The 18,645-nt window shown below is 37.4% G+C and overlaps 1 protein-coding gene across 2 annotated transcripts in view; it reads right to left on the bottom strand.

The window, feature by feature from the left end:
* Positions 1 to 18,645, bottom strand: part of LOC135760818 (protein diaphanous homolog 1) — a 108,255-nt gene that overhangs the window by 73,306 nt on the left and 16,304 nt on the right. Inside the window, exons 2-9 of one of the 2 annotated variants that reach the window (XM_065274849.2) lie at positions 10,025 to 10,051; positions 7,618 to 7,773; positions 7,436 to 7,537; positions 2,179 to 2,309; positions 1,971 to 2,054; positions 683 to 752; positions 462 to 601; positions 148 to 364 (exon numbers count right to left, since the gene is read on the bottom strand). In XM_065274849.2, coding sequence (XP_065130921.1) covers positions 148 to 364; positions 462 to 601; positions 683 to 752; positions 1,971 to 2,054; positions 2,179 to 2,309; positions 7,436 to 7,537; positions 7,618 to 7,773; positions 10,025 to 10,051 — 927 coding nt within the window. The remainder of the gene's footprint in view (positions 1 to 147; positions 365 to 461; positions 602 to 682; positions 753 to 1,970; positions 2,055 to 2,178; positions 2,310 to 7,435; positions 7,538 to 7,617; positions 7,774 to 10,024; positions 10,052 to 18,645) is intronic. The other variant, XM_065274850.2, reaches the window with a different exon arrangement.

The raw sequence follows: 18,645 nt of genomic DNA, 5'->3' as shown, positions 1-18,645 counted from the left end.
CAAACTACTGCCACCTGCTGGTGTGTGAGACCTATTGCCCCATCATGCAGGTGCAGAACATATACATGCTCAGTGACTGCTGGTTGTGTGTTTAAGGATTCAAGCATGCGTGTTTGGGCTTTTAAGTGAAGTCTTCTGTGTTCTCACCCCCAGCTGGTCTCTGAGACCGAGTCTCATGAGTTCTGATCGCAGGTGAATCCTAAAGTCGAGTTCTTCTACTCTACTGATAAGAGCATTGATCAGCTGCATACAGCCGCCCTTCAGAGCGATGGAGTTTTTGTGCATGCCGGACAACAGAGGCTGAAATCTCTCGATGTCCTGCTCCTCGGCCTGCTCTGTGATACACTCCAAAACCCGTTCATGGCTGAAACACACACCACACATACACATTAAGATATAGTGATGCGACACATACGTCTGCTTGTACTTAACGCAAAAATTTTCCACGATTTCACACTCACGGGTTGTCTGGATGCTCCAGGATACAGATAGCAGACAGCAGTTTGACTACATCCACCATCATGTGAGGAACCTTTGGATTGATGGACCGGACAAGGAGAGGAATTCCTTCTGCTGATGTTAACATGGCTTTAAGACCGTGCTGAGAGTAAGAGAGAGAAAATCATGAAACATTATCCTCCGTCACATGTGTATGTAAATAGATGCTCAGTTCTGGAATTACCTTGTTGTTCATGAAGGCTTTGAGACATCGAATGATCTCATGTTGACATTTAACGCCAATCCCACCATTCCTAAAACACACAGAAGACATCTAATGATGATCACTACTCAAAGTCTTAGGCCACCATGCTATCAACAGATTTGTTGTTTTTGCAATTGCATAGTGATCATGTATAATTAGATCTCAGTCTCTTATTTAGAATAGAACCAGAATATACAGGAAATGTTTATGTAGTATTAAAAACTGTATAAAAGTATAAGCTGAAGTGCCAAGTTTTTAGGGGTAAACTCCTCTTCCACTTGAGCAATAGCAGGCAACTGCAGGATCTCTTAATTAAATCCTAATTTAAAATAAATTACCTAAATTAAATTCTAATTTCTAATTGAATGACTTCAGGACTTCAGTCTCCTCAAAAAAGCTTTGTTTCGTGCCAACAGAGGTCACACTAAATACTGACTGATGCCTGAAGAAGACATTTAGTTCTGAAAAATGTTTCGTTTTTAATTTTGCGCACATATTTTCTGTATTTTATGTTTGTATCTTCAAAAAAGACTGAAAAATAAATATAGATGGACATTAAAACTTTGCTATTTTTTTTTCAAAATATTCATTTTCAAAATAATAATAGTTGTGCTTTCAACATCACATTAATCATTCAAACCATTGTATTTGCATTTTTATTTGATTCATATTTCTTACAAGTCTACGATTAAACAGATTAAAACGTCTGTCATTATATTGATTTATTATAGCTATAATAACTTTTAAGTTACCACTTTACCCTTTACTTTTTCGTTAATCACTTTTTCCTCATTTTTAAAATTGTTAAAATGTTTGCTAAAAAGACAGATTTTCCCAAAAACTTTTTATCTTTCCTCTACAATTGAAAAACAAAGCCACATTGGATTTTTTTTCAATTATGTACGTTCACTATATTACTATACAATAAAGTTATATTTGTTATCATTAGTTAATGCATCAGCTACTTCAATACATGTGACCCTGCCTGTGACACCCCAGCTAAAGCCATTTATTATGATTTACTGTTTTTTACATAAAATCATCATAATGTACAGAACTTTCTTTGAAAATCTTTAATATTTTCTTAGTAAGGCTCCAAATCTCATGATTAAATTATGAAACTTCAGTCTGAACTTTACAGACAAGATCACAAATATAAACTGCTATGTAATAAGTTACCATTTAATAAACCCCTGAAAGTAGATTAAACCGTATAGGGGTACATGTCAGATTAATTAATTTTTAAATGTGTGTGTTTGTGTCATACACAGGTTCTTCTCTATCTTCTTGAAGTCTCTTCAGGTACTGCAGGAGCAAAGCCAAACCTTCGTCTCCAAACGTCTGCACCCAACTGAAACACACACATTACAGTCAGCTGAAAGCAAAAAAAATGTGTGTTTGTGTGTGTGTGATTGTACATGTGTTGTGTGTATGTAATTGACATGGTTATTGTGTGTATGTGTGTGTGTGTATACCTGACAGGGTTGTTGTTTAAAGACACCCGAAGTGACTCTAGGCAGCTCAGTAGGGTAGCATCTCTCAGATCCGTCCTCAGCTCTTGAATATAAATCAGCGCCGACTTTGAACTTTCCTTTTGACTTTTCCCCTACAAGACACAAAGTGTATAATGTCATATTTTATACACAATCCTCATGTCTTGCACAACAGAATAATTAGGGGAAAAAGGTTACGTCTATGGACAATCTTACGATAAAAAAACTGCTGAAATTTTGTAAAAAAAATCACTAATCATGTTTTTAAAACTGTTCTTGAAATTTTTATTAGAAAAAACACTACTAAAAAATTACTTTCTAACTTTGTATTTTTGTCTTTATTTTAGTAAAAATATCTTAAAATTCTTAAATTAAGGTGTATTTAGTGCTTAAAACAAGCAAAAAAAAAATCTTGAAATTAGTTTTTTCATAAACACTTAATTCAAGAAAACATTTCTTATTCCATTGGCAGATTATTTTTATATAAAAATAATTTCCTCATTTTGACTTTTTGCCAGCACAGGTCACATATATTTGTGAGGGCCAAGTCATGGTTTTCTTTAAAGGAATAGTCAATTTTCTTAAAAGAAAAATCCAGATAATTTACTCACCACCATGTCATCCAAAATGTTGATGTCTTTCTTTGTTCAGTCGAGAAGAAATTATGTTTTTTGAGGAAAACATTGCAGGATTTTTCTTATTTTAATGGACTTTAATGGACCCCAACACTTAACACTTAACTCACCATGTAACAGTTTTTTTTTTCAACGGAGTTTCAAAGGACTCTAAACGATCCCAAACGAGGCATAAGGGTCTTATCTAGCAAAACAATTTTCATTTTTGACAAGAAAAATAACAAATACACTTTTAAACCACAATTTCTCGTCTAGATACAGTCCTGAAAGCGTCAGCGTGACCTCACGCAATACGTCATGATGTCAAGAGGTCACAGAGGACGAACGCAAAACTCCGCCCCAGTGTTTACAAGTGTCTTGAAAGAGGACCGTTCCTACGTTGTTGTATGTCAACTGATACTAATTAATGTCTTTGTGTCAGTTTATTGTTTACAATGGTCCGCAAATGTGCGTTTTATATATGTAACACGCGACCTCCCTACGTCACTACGCATTTACGTTAGGTCGCGCTGGACCGGATCTAGACGAGAAATTGTGGTTTAAAAGTGTATATTTGTTATTTTTCTTGTCAAAAATGACAATCGTTTTGCTAGATAAGACCCTTATGCCTTGTTTGGGATCGTTTATAGTCCTTTAAAACTCTGTTGAAAAAAAACTCAGTAGCAGTTTTAACATAAAGTGGCATGGCATCTTACGCACAGAAGCCACTGGCACGTGCCACTATGTTTAGTGGCACTTCCGGTTTCCATTGGCTCGTACCAGTGGCTCGTTGAGTGGCACTTCCGGTGTCCAGTGGCTCATGCCACTTTCAGACCTGCAAACTCCTCAGAGTAAAAAAGGTGACAGTGTCGCACGGACGGGGGGGGGGGGGGGGGGGTTAGGGTTACCCCAGCTCTATATTTTTGTGATTTTAATATGATTCTGAGCGTGACTTAACAAAAATCTGCATACTTTAATCAAAAAACATTGTTAAAACATCCTTGAAGCTTAAAGAGAATGACACATTTAATATTTTACAAATGTTTTTATTTACAACTCACAGAAACGCCTGGAAGTGTTGTGAAGCATGACACTGAAGTAAAAAACAACAAGAGACAGACAGAAATGAAAAAAATATATTTTGCTGATGTTCGTGAAAGCTTCGTGCGACAGAGCCACTTTGTCCTCAGCCGGCGTCTGTGCAAGGTTGACGATGACGGGCCATTGTGAATGGCAGTGAGTGCTCCACCAAAGTGCCCAGAACCATTGCCTGAAAGTAAATTAAAATCATTAAAATATAACCTTGCAAACTATCATACATAGGACTAATATGATAAAACAACGTGTCTCCATACTGTATGGCTGATATGCAGTGAATATCAACATACATTTCTGTTCAATAATTATAATAATAATGCATTTTATATGTAGGGCTCCTTACATTGAATAAACAATCTCAAAGTGCTAGTGTTCATAATGTAAATTCAACTAACAATACAATGTAAAGATTTCATTGACAGACTTTGATGCCAAATGTAGCCCTTTATTATACAGAAATTGGTTGTTGCTGTATTATCCTAGGACAACACGCTCGCCAGATTGTTTTATCTAAACAGCCCTATGTTGTTAAAAATTACTGTTTACCAGGTATACAGCCACCAGGAATGTATGGGGCTAGGCTAAATCCTAAAACATTCACAACGCGATGTAGAAAGATTAAGTGCATGCATTGAAAAAAATAGGTATGTATTAATTAGTCTAAGTTGAGGTAAAAACATAGGAAAATGTTGAAAAAGGGTGGGTTTTCCTTTAACATTACTCTCGCATCAGCTGTTGTGTAAACAGTCACATTTACCCACACCACGAACGACTGCCTGCGCAAGCGCGCACCACAGCCACCATAATGAATAAGTTACTCAGGGTAACGTTAGCTCAGAATTCGATTAGTAGCCGTATATCTCGGAACTCCGGGCAGAACACCCGGGTAACGATAAGCCTAGCTAACATTCGTCCTGCTAAGTTAGCTAACATTAGTCATTTTGCTCGAAGCATAGGCAAACTTTATGCAAGGTCTACGTTTGTGCATTACTCGGCGTTGACTCGTTCCTAAAAATACAATATAAGCGGTAGCTAACGCTAATTAAATCAAGCAAACAACTAGTTGTCGTTTTTGGTCCAAAAAAGTTGACTTACCTCAAATAAGATGGTTCCTTCACGTTAAAAGTGTCCATCAGACTCGCGTGGTAGAGGTGTGTCTCTCATCCAAAGGACCGCGCTTTCTTCAAGATTCTGAAGGAAGTGCTAAGATTCCGATTGGCCCAGAGGAAAGCATGCTAAGATTCCGATTGGCCCAGAGAAATGTCAAGTATAAGAATTATCCAATAATGTTTGGCAATTCTAGCCCGCATTGCATTCAGATAAAGGGCAGCCTTCCGACCCCCCCCCCCCCCCCCCACACACACCTAAAAAAAAAACTCTCCGGTTCTATGCGATTCACGTGAATGACCCAATTGAGCAAGAAAACGGCGATTGTCGCCGAAAAGCGACAAGTTTGCAGGTCTGCACTTTTTAGTGGCTCGTCGAGTGGCACTTCCGATGGCCAGTGGCTCATACCACTCCGTTTGGTTGCTCGTACACTGACACATGTCAGTAAAACTTAGGTCTGTTTGATTGAGGCATGTGGCACTGATAGTCACCGATCGATCATTACAGATTCGAGCGTAACTTACGCGTGCTGTTGTTCTATGTTCATTTAATTGTGACACAATGATTTTGTGTGTCCTTTCTGACTCTGATGTTTCAGGTAACCGAATGCGTAAATTGAGTCGAGAGCTAAATATATCATATTGACGCTCATTCATAAAGGAATTGTATGATCACAATATTTAAAATGGAAATGCATAATATGCAAAGTGTTTTCATTTAATAAAGCACAGTATTTGTCTGAGCCATGGTCGTGTGAACATTGTGCCTTTTCTTAATATTGAATCAGTTTTTGTAAATCTTTTTTTTAAAGTAGTATGCCTAATTTAATTGAGTCTACTAGATACCCTTTAAATGAAAGACGAGATCGAAGAAAAAAACTGACTCCTCCTTAAAGCATACTGTCGGCAACATTTAGATCCAATGAAATGCATAAAATAAAGGAAAAAACTGTGTTTGATTTAATCGTTTGTAAAGTGTATTGCTAAGTGCTTTGTAAATCTGTTTTGCTTTGAAATAATCCAACAATTTATTTAAAATAATTACCATCTCATAAATGTTGTGAAATAATAATTTGTTCAAACTCTTATTTCTTATAAACAACAATCTATATAGACTATATAAAATGTAATTTTGAAGGGCACGTGACGTATCTGCACTGTCAACATCGTGTAAATATCAAGTTGTAAAAAAATAAAATAAATATCAAGTTGTAAAATATGTAATAGGACATTGTTTTTAAACATAAACATGGTTAGACTGACACCTACCGTTTTTGCGTGCATGTGTGTAAATGCGGTACTTTGCAGAAAAAAAATATTATAATATTCTGCGAGATTCTTATAAATGACACTTTTTATTAAATACAACACATTGGCACTGTTTACAAATAAAAACATGGCACTCACAGACTACATTTTCACAAATAATACAATTAGAAAATTTATATTTAAAACTATTATACAATATACAATATAGCTCAGACAAATGTTGTGCTTTATTAAATATATAAAATATTTGCCTTCCCATTTTAAATATTTACATTTTTAATACTTAATTTTTGAATTATGATCATACGATCATCAAAATGTCCTTTTTAGCTCTCGATGCATTTCAAACATTCGGTTACCGGAAACACCAGACAGTCAAAAAGGACACACAAAATCATTGTGTCACAATTGAATGAACATAGCAGCAGCACGCGTAAGTTACTCTCGGTTCTGTAATGATCGATCTGTGAATATCAGTGCCACATGCCTCAATCCAACAGACCTAAGTTTTACTGACATGTGTCAGTAGACAAGCCACAAACGGAATGGTATGAGCCACTGGACATCGGAAGTGCCACTCGACGAGCCACCACTAAACAGTGACATGAGCCACTGGACACTGGAAGTGCCACTCGACGAGCCACTAAACAGAGTGGCATGAGCCACTGGACACCGGAAGTGCCACTCGACGAGCCACTAAACGGAGTGGCATGAGCCACTGGACACCGGAAGTGCCACTCGACGAGCCACTGGTACGAGCCAATTGAAACCGGAAGTGCCACAAAACGTAGTGGCACGTGCCACTGGCTTCTGTGCGTAAGATGCCATGCCACTTAATGTTAAAACCCCTTCTCAAAAAACTGTTACGTGTTGAGTTAAGTGTTGGTGTCCATTAAAGTCCATTAAAATGAGAAAAATCCTGCAATGTTTTCCTCAAAAAACATAATTTCTTCTCGACTGAACAAAGAAAGACATCAACATTTTGGATGACATGGTGGTGAGTAAATTATCTGGATTTTTCTTTTAAGAAAATGGACTATTCCTTTAAATCTAATATTGTGCACTTGCTTCTATGAGGGCCTGGTTTAGGGTTTTGTGACAGAAAATCTCATTAGCCAGATATAAAAAAGAGAAATCTGTGTGTGCTCTTACAGCAGCAGACGTGTGCAGGTATTGAGACACCATCTCTCTCTTGATGGAGATGTCCTTCGCCCTCAGCGGTTGCTGCTTTTCATCATTCAGATTCATATCAACCTAAAGACAAACATAAAGAGTAAATTTAGCCTGTTTACAACAGCACACAGATCTCAAGCACACTTATTCGCAACACTCACCAGCATCTGTTCAAAGAGCTGTAGCACATACTCATCGGAGTGCTCGTGTAGTGAGCTGCTATGACCTGGAACTTCATACTGGATAGCGGATGAGTGTCTGTTTCCAGGGACGCCTCCTTTTTCCTTCTTTGTCCTCATGCTGGTGAACCGCTCCAGCTGACATAGAGTCAAAAGACACATTCAGATCAAAGCACACACACAACGGTGAGTATACTTCACATACTATGCACAGAATACTGAAAAAAAAGTATGCAATGCAGAGTTAGTGGAATACCCATGTGCTACATTTAATAAATAGTGCAATGACAGGATATCATGTGAAATATTTTCACACAATGCAATGTAGTCTTCCTTAATTTTTTTTTTTTTTAAGTGAACATACTTTGAAAGAACAAATAATTGGAAGAGGTGTAAAGTAGTAAAGTATTTTTACTCACTACTCAAGAATCTGTACTTTATTACTTTATTGGTTTTCTTTGGCAAACATTTACTTCACTACAGTACATTCCGATGCATAATGTTGTACTTTAAATTTAAGTACAGAAACTGGAAAAATGCTTGAGTACTTTACACCTCTGATAATTGGACAGAAATGCAAAACATTAAATAATTGTCAGGTGAGAATGAAGCATGCTGTTTTTTATTAATAATTTTCGCACACCTGTAAGTAAAGTTAGGTGTGTCTGGGAAAAGACCAGATCAAGTCATTTTGTAGCTTTTAGCATGCAAATTTTTTAAATATCTATAATGCATAGTGCGTACAGTTTCATTGCTGTAAACATTTCAGAGACATTGTTTAAAAACGTGCATTAAAATATAAACCAGAACATTCAGTCATTTGATCTCATAATCCTCCCTGTGCGTTCTTATCTTATCGTGTCTTGGATATAACAAGCACACAGCTGTTTCAGGAAATTCCAGAACAATCCAATAAATCCAGACCATGTCAAGACAAACCAGAAGAAACTTCCACACAAATACTTACACTGAGCAGCCAGCAGGGGGCAACACATCCATATTCAATATTTCAAATGTTAATGTTTTGCATTTTTAACTCAAATACAAAACTTTAACTTAAAATCTTTCAAATGCAATATTTATTTAGCATTTGGTTCGATGGATTTCACTGAATGACTCCAAATGATTAAATTCATATGATTAAATAAGCAGTAATTAAATTAAAGCGTAACTAAACCCCTGGTCAGAGCCTGACTCCACCCACTGCAATATTTGAAAAATGCAAGAAATGTGGGCAGATCCCAACGGAGATAGAGGGGACGAACTAAGTGTGTGATGAGATCGTAACAAGGGCGTGGTGAGCTTGAACCTGCTTACGTCACGAGTCATTTTTTGGACCCAACATCCAATAGGAAAATTCAACTGCAGTAGCCACCGTTCAACCTGAAGAGGGCAGCACTCAGACGTTTTTACACCATATATTGTAGTATTGAAACACTTTATATCCAAATGTCAAAAAACTTACTAAAATCAATGAACAGCACTAATAAAGCCTCATTCTTACAGATCATTAACTAAAAAAAGTTGGTTTAGGGTTTAGTTACTCTTTAAGTGTTTCTCTCAGACATAAAGTAGAAAACAGTGCCACTGACAACTGTTTAGTTCATCTCGAGATAAAATAAAAGTAGTTTATGAAAATTCAAATAGTATAACTATAATCCTTGATCAAATCTATTACCTAATATCTGCCTAATATTTGGTTGGTTTATTGTCATGTTCTTAGCTGACAGGCAGAATTTTTGTTTAGACTCATAAACTAAAGATGAATAATTCAGCACTCATTAAACATTCATTTCATGTTAATGTTTGACATAGACATTCATTTTTAAACCTGTCTACAACAACTAACTTTACTAGTGACTTGATCCAGAGCTAAAACACCAGTAACACACGGACACACACACACACACACACACACACACACACACACACACACACACACACACACACACACACACACACACACACACACACACACACACAAACACACAAACACAATGCTTTATGCATTACACACTCATCTCAGGTGAAGAAACAGACTTCACACTTTTCCTCTTGCTGTGTCAAAGAGTCTGATGGCAACGCCAAGAGGAAAAACCACTGAAAGCTGACCCTAGATCAGTTGTTGCCATTGCTATCTACATGGGGCAGGACAAGGCAGAGCAAAACTAATCTGGGGTCAGTCTTTAAGTAGTGCAGTGTTTATGAAAGTTTTATGGGGTGTGACAGCAGGTGAGGGAGGCGAAGCGTGTGTTACAGACACATGGTGAGAGGTTAAAGGTGATCAGGGACAGTGCTGGTGATGTCACACACGGGGTGATGTCAGTGCTGTTACACGGGGTTGACGAGATAGAGTTAAAACACAAAGGACACACGTGTGTGGACCTACCTCATCAGGAATCAGCCGTTTGAGAGTCTGTACAGAAAAAGCAGGAAAAGACCAATGAAAACAAGATACAGAGAGAGAGAGAGAGACGGACAGAAAGAGAGAGAGAGAGAGAGAGAGAGAGAGAGAGAGAGAGAGAGAAAATAAGAGGACAAAAAGGCAAAAATAATAAGAAAGAAAGAAAGAAAGAAAGAAAGAAAGAAAGAAAGAAAGAAAGAGAATAGACAACAGATAAAAAAAGAAAGCAAAACACATTGTGTCTATTTCTACATTTCTATATTATAATACATCATTTGTTTTTGTTATTTATTCATAAATATATTATTGGGTATTTATTTCCATGTTATTTATTCAGACAATCTATTATTGATATTAGGGTATTGTTATAGAATTAAACATTTATAAAAAATCATCAAAAAATCAGAAATATCACAAGTTATTTTATTAATCTTTTAAATTCTTTCAAAATTAATATCTGTTATTAAATCATTCATTCAAACAACAAGTTGCAAAAATCTCAATCCTGCCACATGAGGGCAGTGCAGCTCAGCAAATATACATCACAACATCACTTCCTCCTGAGCCAATCAACATCCACCTGCATATAAACACACCTGTTTCCATAGAAACAAAACTAAATGCCGACTCATAACACATTCTCAGTATGAGAAGGTGTTGCGTGAGAAAGTGTGAGTCTGCAACACTGGAATGTGACAACATCCCTCATCAGAGATCTCAAGACCAGTGTTACAGGTCATCATACTGGATATATGACATCATAAAGGACATACACTTGCTCCTCCCACTGCAACCAGGAGCAAATAAAGGTCAGGCTGAAGGGCTTTGAACCGCACGACAACGACATTGAAGCATCATTATCCCAAAACCCTCACTCACTCGGTGCATGACATTTATTCAAAATTGTCTCGCTACTGTTGCTTATTGTGTTAACAGTACAAAGGTTGTGCGTTTAATTCTCAAGAAACACACAGACTGATATACTCTATCAGGAGATGCACTGTAATCACACAGGAAGCGTGTGTGTGTGTGTGTGTGTGTGTGTGTGTGTGCGTGTGCGTGTGTGTGAGATCGGACAGGTATTATTAGTGTGCATCGGCATTTACTGTCCCATCCCTACAGCATTTGTAAATGTAGACTTCTTGACTTCTTACCCATATAAAGCAAAACATGCAAGTAAAAGTAAAGTAACACATAAGGTTGGAAATTGAATTTCGATTCCAATTCTGGATTCAGATCCATTAGAAAGGAATCGAATCTTTGTTATAAAATGATGATTTCAATTCCACTTAATCCTGGAGAGGATTGCACAGTCACATAATTTTCACGTCATCTGCTGAAGCTCCTAAATAAGTTTTTATGTAGCCTTTTTTTTATTCAGCTGTAAGTAATGTCACAAAATATATATTTTTGATCTATAAAGGCTTGACTATTAAATTGCTTTTCCCATTTTTTTGGGGAGTTGAAACCATGAATCATTAGGAATCGGATCTAATAAGCGGAATCGAAATTGGTCTATTCATTCACTAGTAAAAACTTCAGGGTTTACCCTTTGCTAGCAGTTTTCCACAGAATAAACACTTCAGGGTCTATTCTTCCTTGGGCAATACTTCAGGATTCCCTTTCTCACTATTGCAATATTAATTTCCAACTCACACAGTCCACTCCGTCTGAGTCGTGTCCTGCTTCGAATTCCATCAATCCGCTGATATTCGGCTTTTATTGTAGAGAACTATATCATCAGCTATACATCAGATTGTTGGAACTTGGAATGTGATCTAAGGTCGTATGCCGACTACAGGTACATGCATGATAGAGACAGTTAATCATGTGCATGTTTACAATGTGTGCAAACAGGGTACAGGATGCAAGATAAATATAACCAGGGGATCTGCAGGTTTCACCAAGTCAAATTTAAGACTTTTTAAGACCATTATGAATGAAATTTAAGACCTTTATCGCGACAAAAAAATCTGATTCTATAGTCCAGTGTGCAAACGTCCATGTGTTTTTTTTTAAGACCTTTTATCTTTCATAACAAAAACAAAGATGTCTTTTCTTGGGGTGGGACAGGAGACACTCTGCAAAACGAAACTAGACATGAGACCGGGTTCACGAAAATAAGATGAGAATAGCTTAGCCTTTTATTAAACTGAAAGCACAAAATGTTTTAATGTTTTAAACAATCTAGGGCTTTCACCATCAATTATTTTGGTAATTGATAATGATCAAGTAATCTGATATTTTTGATAGACTTAAGTGGACAATAGAAATCCAAAAAGCTTGGCATTCACGTGATTCATGGTGTTCCTGGAAGGTCATAGTGAGCCTTTGAAATACAGTCAGTTAGAGGCAAAGAGCTGTTATTTTTCTTAATTAATAGTCAAGAAATGCATTGATTTACAACATTTATATATCACACCAATATGTGTAAGTACTAGTATTTTTATAACATTCTGTAAAATTAAAGATATAGTAATATTAAAAATATAGGAATTTATTACTTTATCGCAACTCCCATCCCCGTCCTGTATCTGCATTCCTGTGTCACAGCTGTTTATCCAATACAGTGGAGGTTAAAGGTGGTCTTCTGATTGGTCAGTTTGATTGCATCATGTTGGGTTTAGTCACATGGTCAAGGCAAGGGGATAAAATAAGATGTTTTGGGGGTCTTTGGGCTCAGCTTCTTTTTCTGCTTCCACTCTTCGTCTATGGGCTGGTCTCCATGGGCTTTTGCCTTTTGCCTCAAATCTGTTGTTTAGTTTTGATATACCGTATTGCAATTCAATATATTTATATTCTAGCAGTGCTCTCCCACATATTTTGCTTTTACAACTGCACTTATTTCCATCCATCGTTGGTATAAGTTGCAGAAGGGTGATAATTGACAAGAAATAAGTAGTTTTACACCATCTTGCTGTAACATTTCTCAGTCATTTCGGCGTTCCTACAGACTGAACAACTGTAGTGAATCCACCCTTACAATTTTATCAACGTTTTTTTTTTTTTTACAAATAAAATCCACTAATATGACAAGATTAGTATGGTCAGCTGCTGGTTTGTGCATTGTTAACATGTTTTACACTGCCTTATACAACTTTAAAGCTTAAAAATGCATTACACTGTGTAGTATGTAAGCTTATAGGGGTGGTTTCCAGACAGGGATAAGACAAGTTCTAGACTAAAAATAACTTGCATTAAACTAAGGCCTAGTCCTGTTTTAAGATTATCCCGGTCCAGGAAACCATCCCATAAGGTTGCATTTTTATATTGTACAATTGACTGTGTGCTGTGTATATATATCTTGTGCCTGTTTGAATTATAAATATACAAGAACAAAAAGTCACTTTCAACTATTATTAATCCCTGAACGCATTAATTTGTATTTTATTAAAGGCGCTCTAAGCGAATAATGTGCGACGTCACTTCCTGTTGATGTTTGAACTGTTTTCAAACAGACAGAGCGTAGCTAACTCCTCCCCCTCCCCCTCCCTTCCGTGCTTTCATGAACGCGCCCAACCCCCATCCCCAAATCCTTCTTGTCGTTTATTGGCTGGAATACTTTGTTTTGTTTTGTGATGCTAGGTTTGGCCATTTGTTGATATTGCCGTTTGTGAAGCCTTGGCTGTCTACAGAGATCGCGTTTTTTTACAGTTTGATCAGCGGACAGGCAGCAAGCAGATAGTGAGTAGATGTTTCCGGTATGTAACAAAAAATGTTTTATGGTCTAAAACGCTTCAATTCGCTTAGAGCACCTTTAATACAAGTTATTAATAAATAAATTTATTGCAACTTAAAAGATTAAAAGATAGCTTGTTCTTATCTAATGCCGAGACGTTTCGCTTTTGTCTGCGTGTGTGTGTGCGCGCGTGAATGTCTTGGGTAAAATCTGGGAGTTTTTAAGACTTTTAAGGCCTTAAATGTTACTTTATAAATGTAAGAATTTTTAAGATCCCGCTTGGACCCTGACTACGTAAGGAGAAAAAGTCTTCCTATCTATCACTCCCTGACCGTAGGTCAAAGTTTAAAGCCATATGATCACTTTATATGAAAAATCCATATACTAGCAATGCTGACATTGCGGGCACGTGCATTAAAATTCTTTGGCATAAACTCTGTTTCTGCCCACGCGGGTCTTTTACAACGCGTCTCCTAGAATATACAATCATTGTCGCATGGTTGTAGTATGTTTTCACTAAATACGACAAGAAACGTTTGAAAATTTCTTCACTTTCAAATGGTCGGTGTGCTTCAATTAAACTCTGGACTCTACTGAGAGGTAGGTGGACCAAAATATATTTCTTTTATCTTGGTACTGAAACATGGTAATCTAAATCTATGAAGGATATTGTATTTAAATAAATCGTGGACATTTGAATATTACGTTTATTACGTCAGATCATCCACTGCAGGCATCATTCTAAAAACCATGGTAACCATGGGTCTGATGCCCATTCCAACTAAAGTCTGATGTCCATTCCCAATAAAACAGTAAATGTTCATGGTTTAATTTGAAAGAACTATTAAAATTCTACCTTCTGTTAAAATGTCATGCAAATATTTGATAAAATGAGAAAGTTATAAGCAAAAACATGTGAATAAGCAGCATTTTCGGTCATACAGCTTCCATAGACATCCATATCTTTTTCCTCTGATTTCTAATATTAAAAAATATCATAACTTTCTCAATCCTCAACGGATTTTTACAATCTATGTATCTTTGTAAATCAGAATGTCTGATCTGTGTAGTCATGTGATACATTTTGAGCTTTGGGTTTTTTGAAAATTTTGTCATCATCCCTACATAAACGCCACACAGAGTCAGATCTCATTCAAACATAAACCGGAACATTTGTGCATGACGCAATCTGCCACGAGAGCCAATAGCACTTCACTTTCTCAGCTTACGTAATAATGCAATTGGTCATGAGACACACGATAGCCAATGCTATCTCATAATCAAAGATGACGTATCATCGCTTTTTCTTATATTTATAAGTTGAGAATATAATAATATTTGTATGCAAAAAGGTAACTAGGTTTGGGTGACACAGAAAATAGCCTTCTACAAAATCAAGTATGTGTGTGTGTGTGTGTGTGTGTGTGTGTGTGTGTGTGTGTGTGTGCGTTAAAATGATGTCATCATAATCTGGCCCACAGCAGACACGCCCGTTAAAGTGTGACAAGCCACTTCCTGCACAAGTGCCTACAGGAAGTGTCACAAAGACACACACATGCACATAAACGGCCTTAAAAGTACACACAGAGAGCATTGTTTCGGTATATATAGGGAACAAAAAACCAAACGATAACATGATTTCATAGGTCAGGGAGAATAATGTGTGTCATACAATCTAACACACCCAAAGTCTAATGCACACTACATTTATCAGCCTATATGTGACCCATGTGAGTTTATGAGTCCACAACAGTTGTCCATCCATCAACATCAGTGAAGTTCCTTCAAAAACAAAATTATTTATAATATACAACATGATTTATATCCCTAGTACAGTAAGTGTGTGGCAGGCACTCTGTACTTTGCGTCAACAGGAAGTCATTTAAGCTAAATTACTCAGCTTCCTCCGAGTGCACATTCTCTCTCTCCATCTCTACACTGTAACATGCTTTCTGCGATAACGCCTCGCTGGCCACTGAGAGACATTTACACGCATGAATAAGCACCTGCTACACATACACACACTCTCAAAGGCAATGAGGTGACCCTGACCCTGAGACGCTTTAGTTGACAGGACTTCATTAAAGACACAAAAGCACAAACAGATTTCTTCAAAATCCAACAAACAAGCCTTCTTCCCATGATGCCTATCTGTAACCAGGCAACCCTGGAGGCTGTTAATGAGGTTACCTAGACAACAGACTGTGCATCCCTTAGCAACGCTACATCCTTCAGGACTTAACAGACAAACTGCAGAGATATAATTAGTTTGTCTTTATTGTCATCTCAGAAAATGTACTTTTATTTGTGCTCTATAATGATGAAGTGTGTCACTTCATCTCAAACAGAATTACAAATATATGAAGAAATGTTAGCGCTGGCTGCCAGTGCAACGTGCTATGATCATCCTAGTATTAAATTCCTAACTGTAACAGTGATGCTTTCCCTCCGAGTTCAATAAACAGACCACACGGCAAAGTCACAGCATTGGTTGAGAGCCAGATAATAACCTGTTGAGCTGCTCACACAAACAAAGTTGGCTTGACTTTTTAAGAGCAAAAACTAAAGTGTGAATTCATGAGTTCATCTGCCTATCCAGTCATAATGATAATAAAAGCATTAAAAATATTGTCTCTCTCGGTCATGAGACTCGGCTCGAGCTCTGAGCCCCAGACTTGTGAACCAGACAAAATAAAGTAAACTGGATCATGGGAGGGAGTCATGGTGGAGGGATGCTGGAATAATTGTTGTAAGGGAAAATAAACTTGTTGTAATAACCTGGCTCCTCCCAAACAAACATAGTATTAATAAATGTGCTGATTATAAAAACTATGCTGCTGTCAGCGACAAAAAAGGGAAGTGATGTCAGAGGTACTAAATTCAATATTGACCAACTACTATACACAAAGTTGTGATGACATTTGATTTGTGTCCTTTTAGTTGGTAAAGCACTGCATTAGCAATGCAAAGGTTGTGGGTATTAAAATGCACTGCAAGTCGATTTGTATATGTAACATGCAAGAAATAAGGTACGGATGAAGGGCATTGTTAGGCACAATGTGAAGCGGCGTCTTGACAAAATTCCTTCGGATGTTTAATTTACAATGCAGCACAGCCTCAAGTAAAACGGTTACCATACACAATATAAAAATTAAAGCAAAAAAATATATATATGCAACTTTCCTGAGGTAAAATCACTAACAGCCTTCTTTCACTGGAAAAAAATAGTTCCTGATCAACTGTGAACAACTGTGAATTTAAAGTTACTGTTAGTTTGCATCTACTTACATTAAACAACTATACATCATTAAAAGGGTTAAGACTCTCGGAGCCGATGGTATAGTGGGCAGCGCTCCGACATGTGGTGCTTTCGCACTTTGTGACCCGAGTTCGATTCCCGACTCGTGGTCATTTGCAGATCCCATACACCTCTCTCCTCCCTGTACTTTCCTGTCCTCTCCTAACCTCACTGTTGAATAAAAGCAAAAACTGGCCAAAAAAAGGGTTAAGACTTACGTTCACACGGGGCATAAGTGTTAGCCCTTCTCATTCACTTTCAATGGATGACATCATGCTTGCCGAACTGAATTGTGAATCCGTCAGCACCGCTCCATTGCTGTTGCTCGCGGCAGAAGTTGAAAATTTCTCAACTTTTCAAGCGCCAACGCATGCGTCAATAAGATTGTCTTATGCAAATAACCTAGGCAGAGTTAGCCAATTAAGTTTATGGAAGAACGGAGCATGTGATTGGTTGTTGGCCACGCTTCAGACAAGATTCTGTTTTTGACCTTTTTCTTCTGAAATACTAGTCACAGTAATGTCTTTTTGAAACAATGAGTTGAGCCATAAGAAAAATACTCCTGCATGACCAAAACACACTTGTAGCCAATCAGCAGTAAGGGGCGTGTCTACTTATCGACATCGTTGCCTGGGTGCGTATGTGTGGGGCGGGTCTATCAAAAGAAGGTCCAGATTCTATTCTATTCTATTGTTTAGGTGATTTCAAATATCAACACTGGCATCCAGAGATCATGCCTCCCCTGAAGTGTGCATATTTTACAGAAATATTGATTCAATTTTACATGTTTACTTTAAATTTATCTACGGATGGGTAATATTTTATCCATAATATTATTCCAAACACGGCTATATGAGCAGCGCTGGAGGCTACAGCCATTCACACTTTTTCTGTTTCATTCATACGTGAAGCCGGAGGGTGTGCACACACACATTCAGGAATATCTGGACCACGGCCAATTAGAGGGAGGGGTCCGCCCTTCACTCTGATTGGTTTAGACTACAAAATATGCCTAATGTGTGTCTGTTGTTGAACCGCAGGGAGACTTTCAGAGTTGCAGAGACTTTTCCCCTCAAACGTCTGGTCGCACTCGTGCAACCTCAGATTTTTTTTTCGCACCATTGAGAAATTAGGTTGCATGTGCGACCAAATTGGTCATGCTCTAGAGCCCTGCACACAAATGTATTATGCAAACCAGTGTTTCCTCTAGGATTTTTTTCAGCTGTGGCGGCAGGGGGCGCCCATGAGGATTATAAATGTAAAAAAAAATGTTTATGTAGAATATAGGCTACAGTAAACTAACATGTATTTTTTTTTATAATTTTCACGCTGTCATTTACTTTTCCTTATATTTATAGCATATTGCTTTTCTATGTTTGATCTAAACTGTATTTTCTTAAAAAAACGTTACACAGCTACGTACGTAGTTCGGATATTTCATTGTAGTTTTAATGTAGTGTGCATTGCAAGTTCGTCCTCGTGTTTAGCGTACAGAGCTGTTACAAAGTCATGCAGTCCTGTTTGATAATCCGCACCGCTGTGATTGACAGAACAACCGACCAGTTATCCGACATCAGCAGCAATTTTATTTCACACCCGTACCATTTGACAAAAAGACTGTGACCCCGA

The sequence above is a fragment of the Paramisgurnus dabryanus genome, chromosome 16, assembly GCF_030506205.2.
Source record: "Paramisgurnus dabryanus chromosome 16, PD_genome_1.1, whole genome shotgun sequence".
NCBI lineage: Eukaryota > Metazoa > Chordata > Actinopteri > Cypriniformes > Cobitidae > Paramisgurnus > Paramisgurnus dabryanus.
Note: the sequence above shows the minus strand (reverse complement) of the source record. Positions and strands in the feature narration are given on the sequence as shown.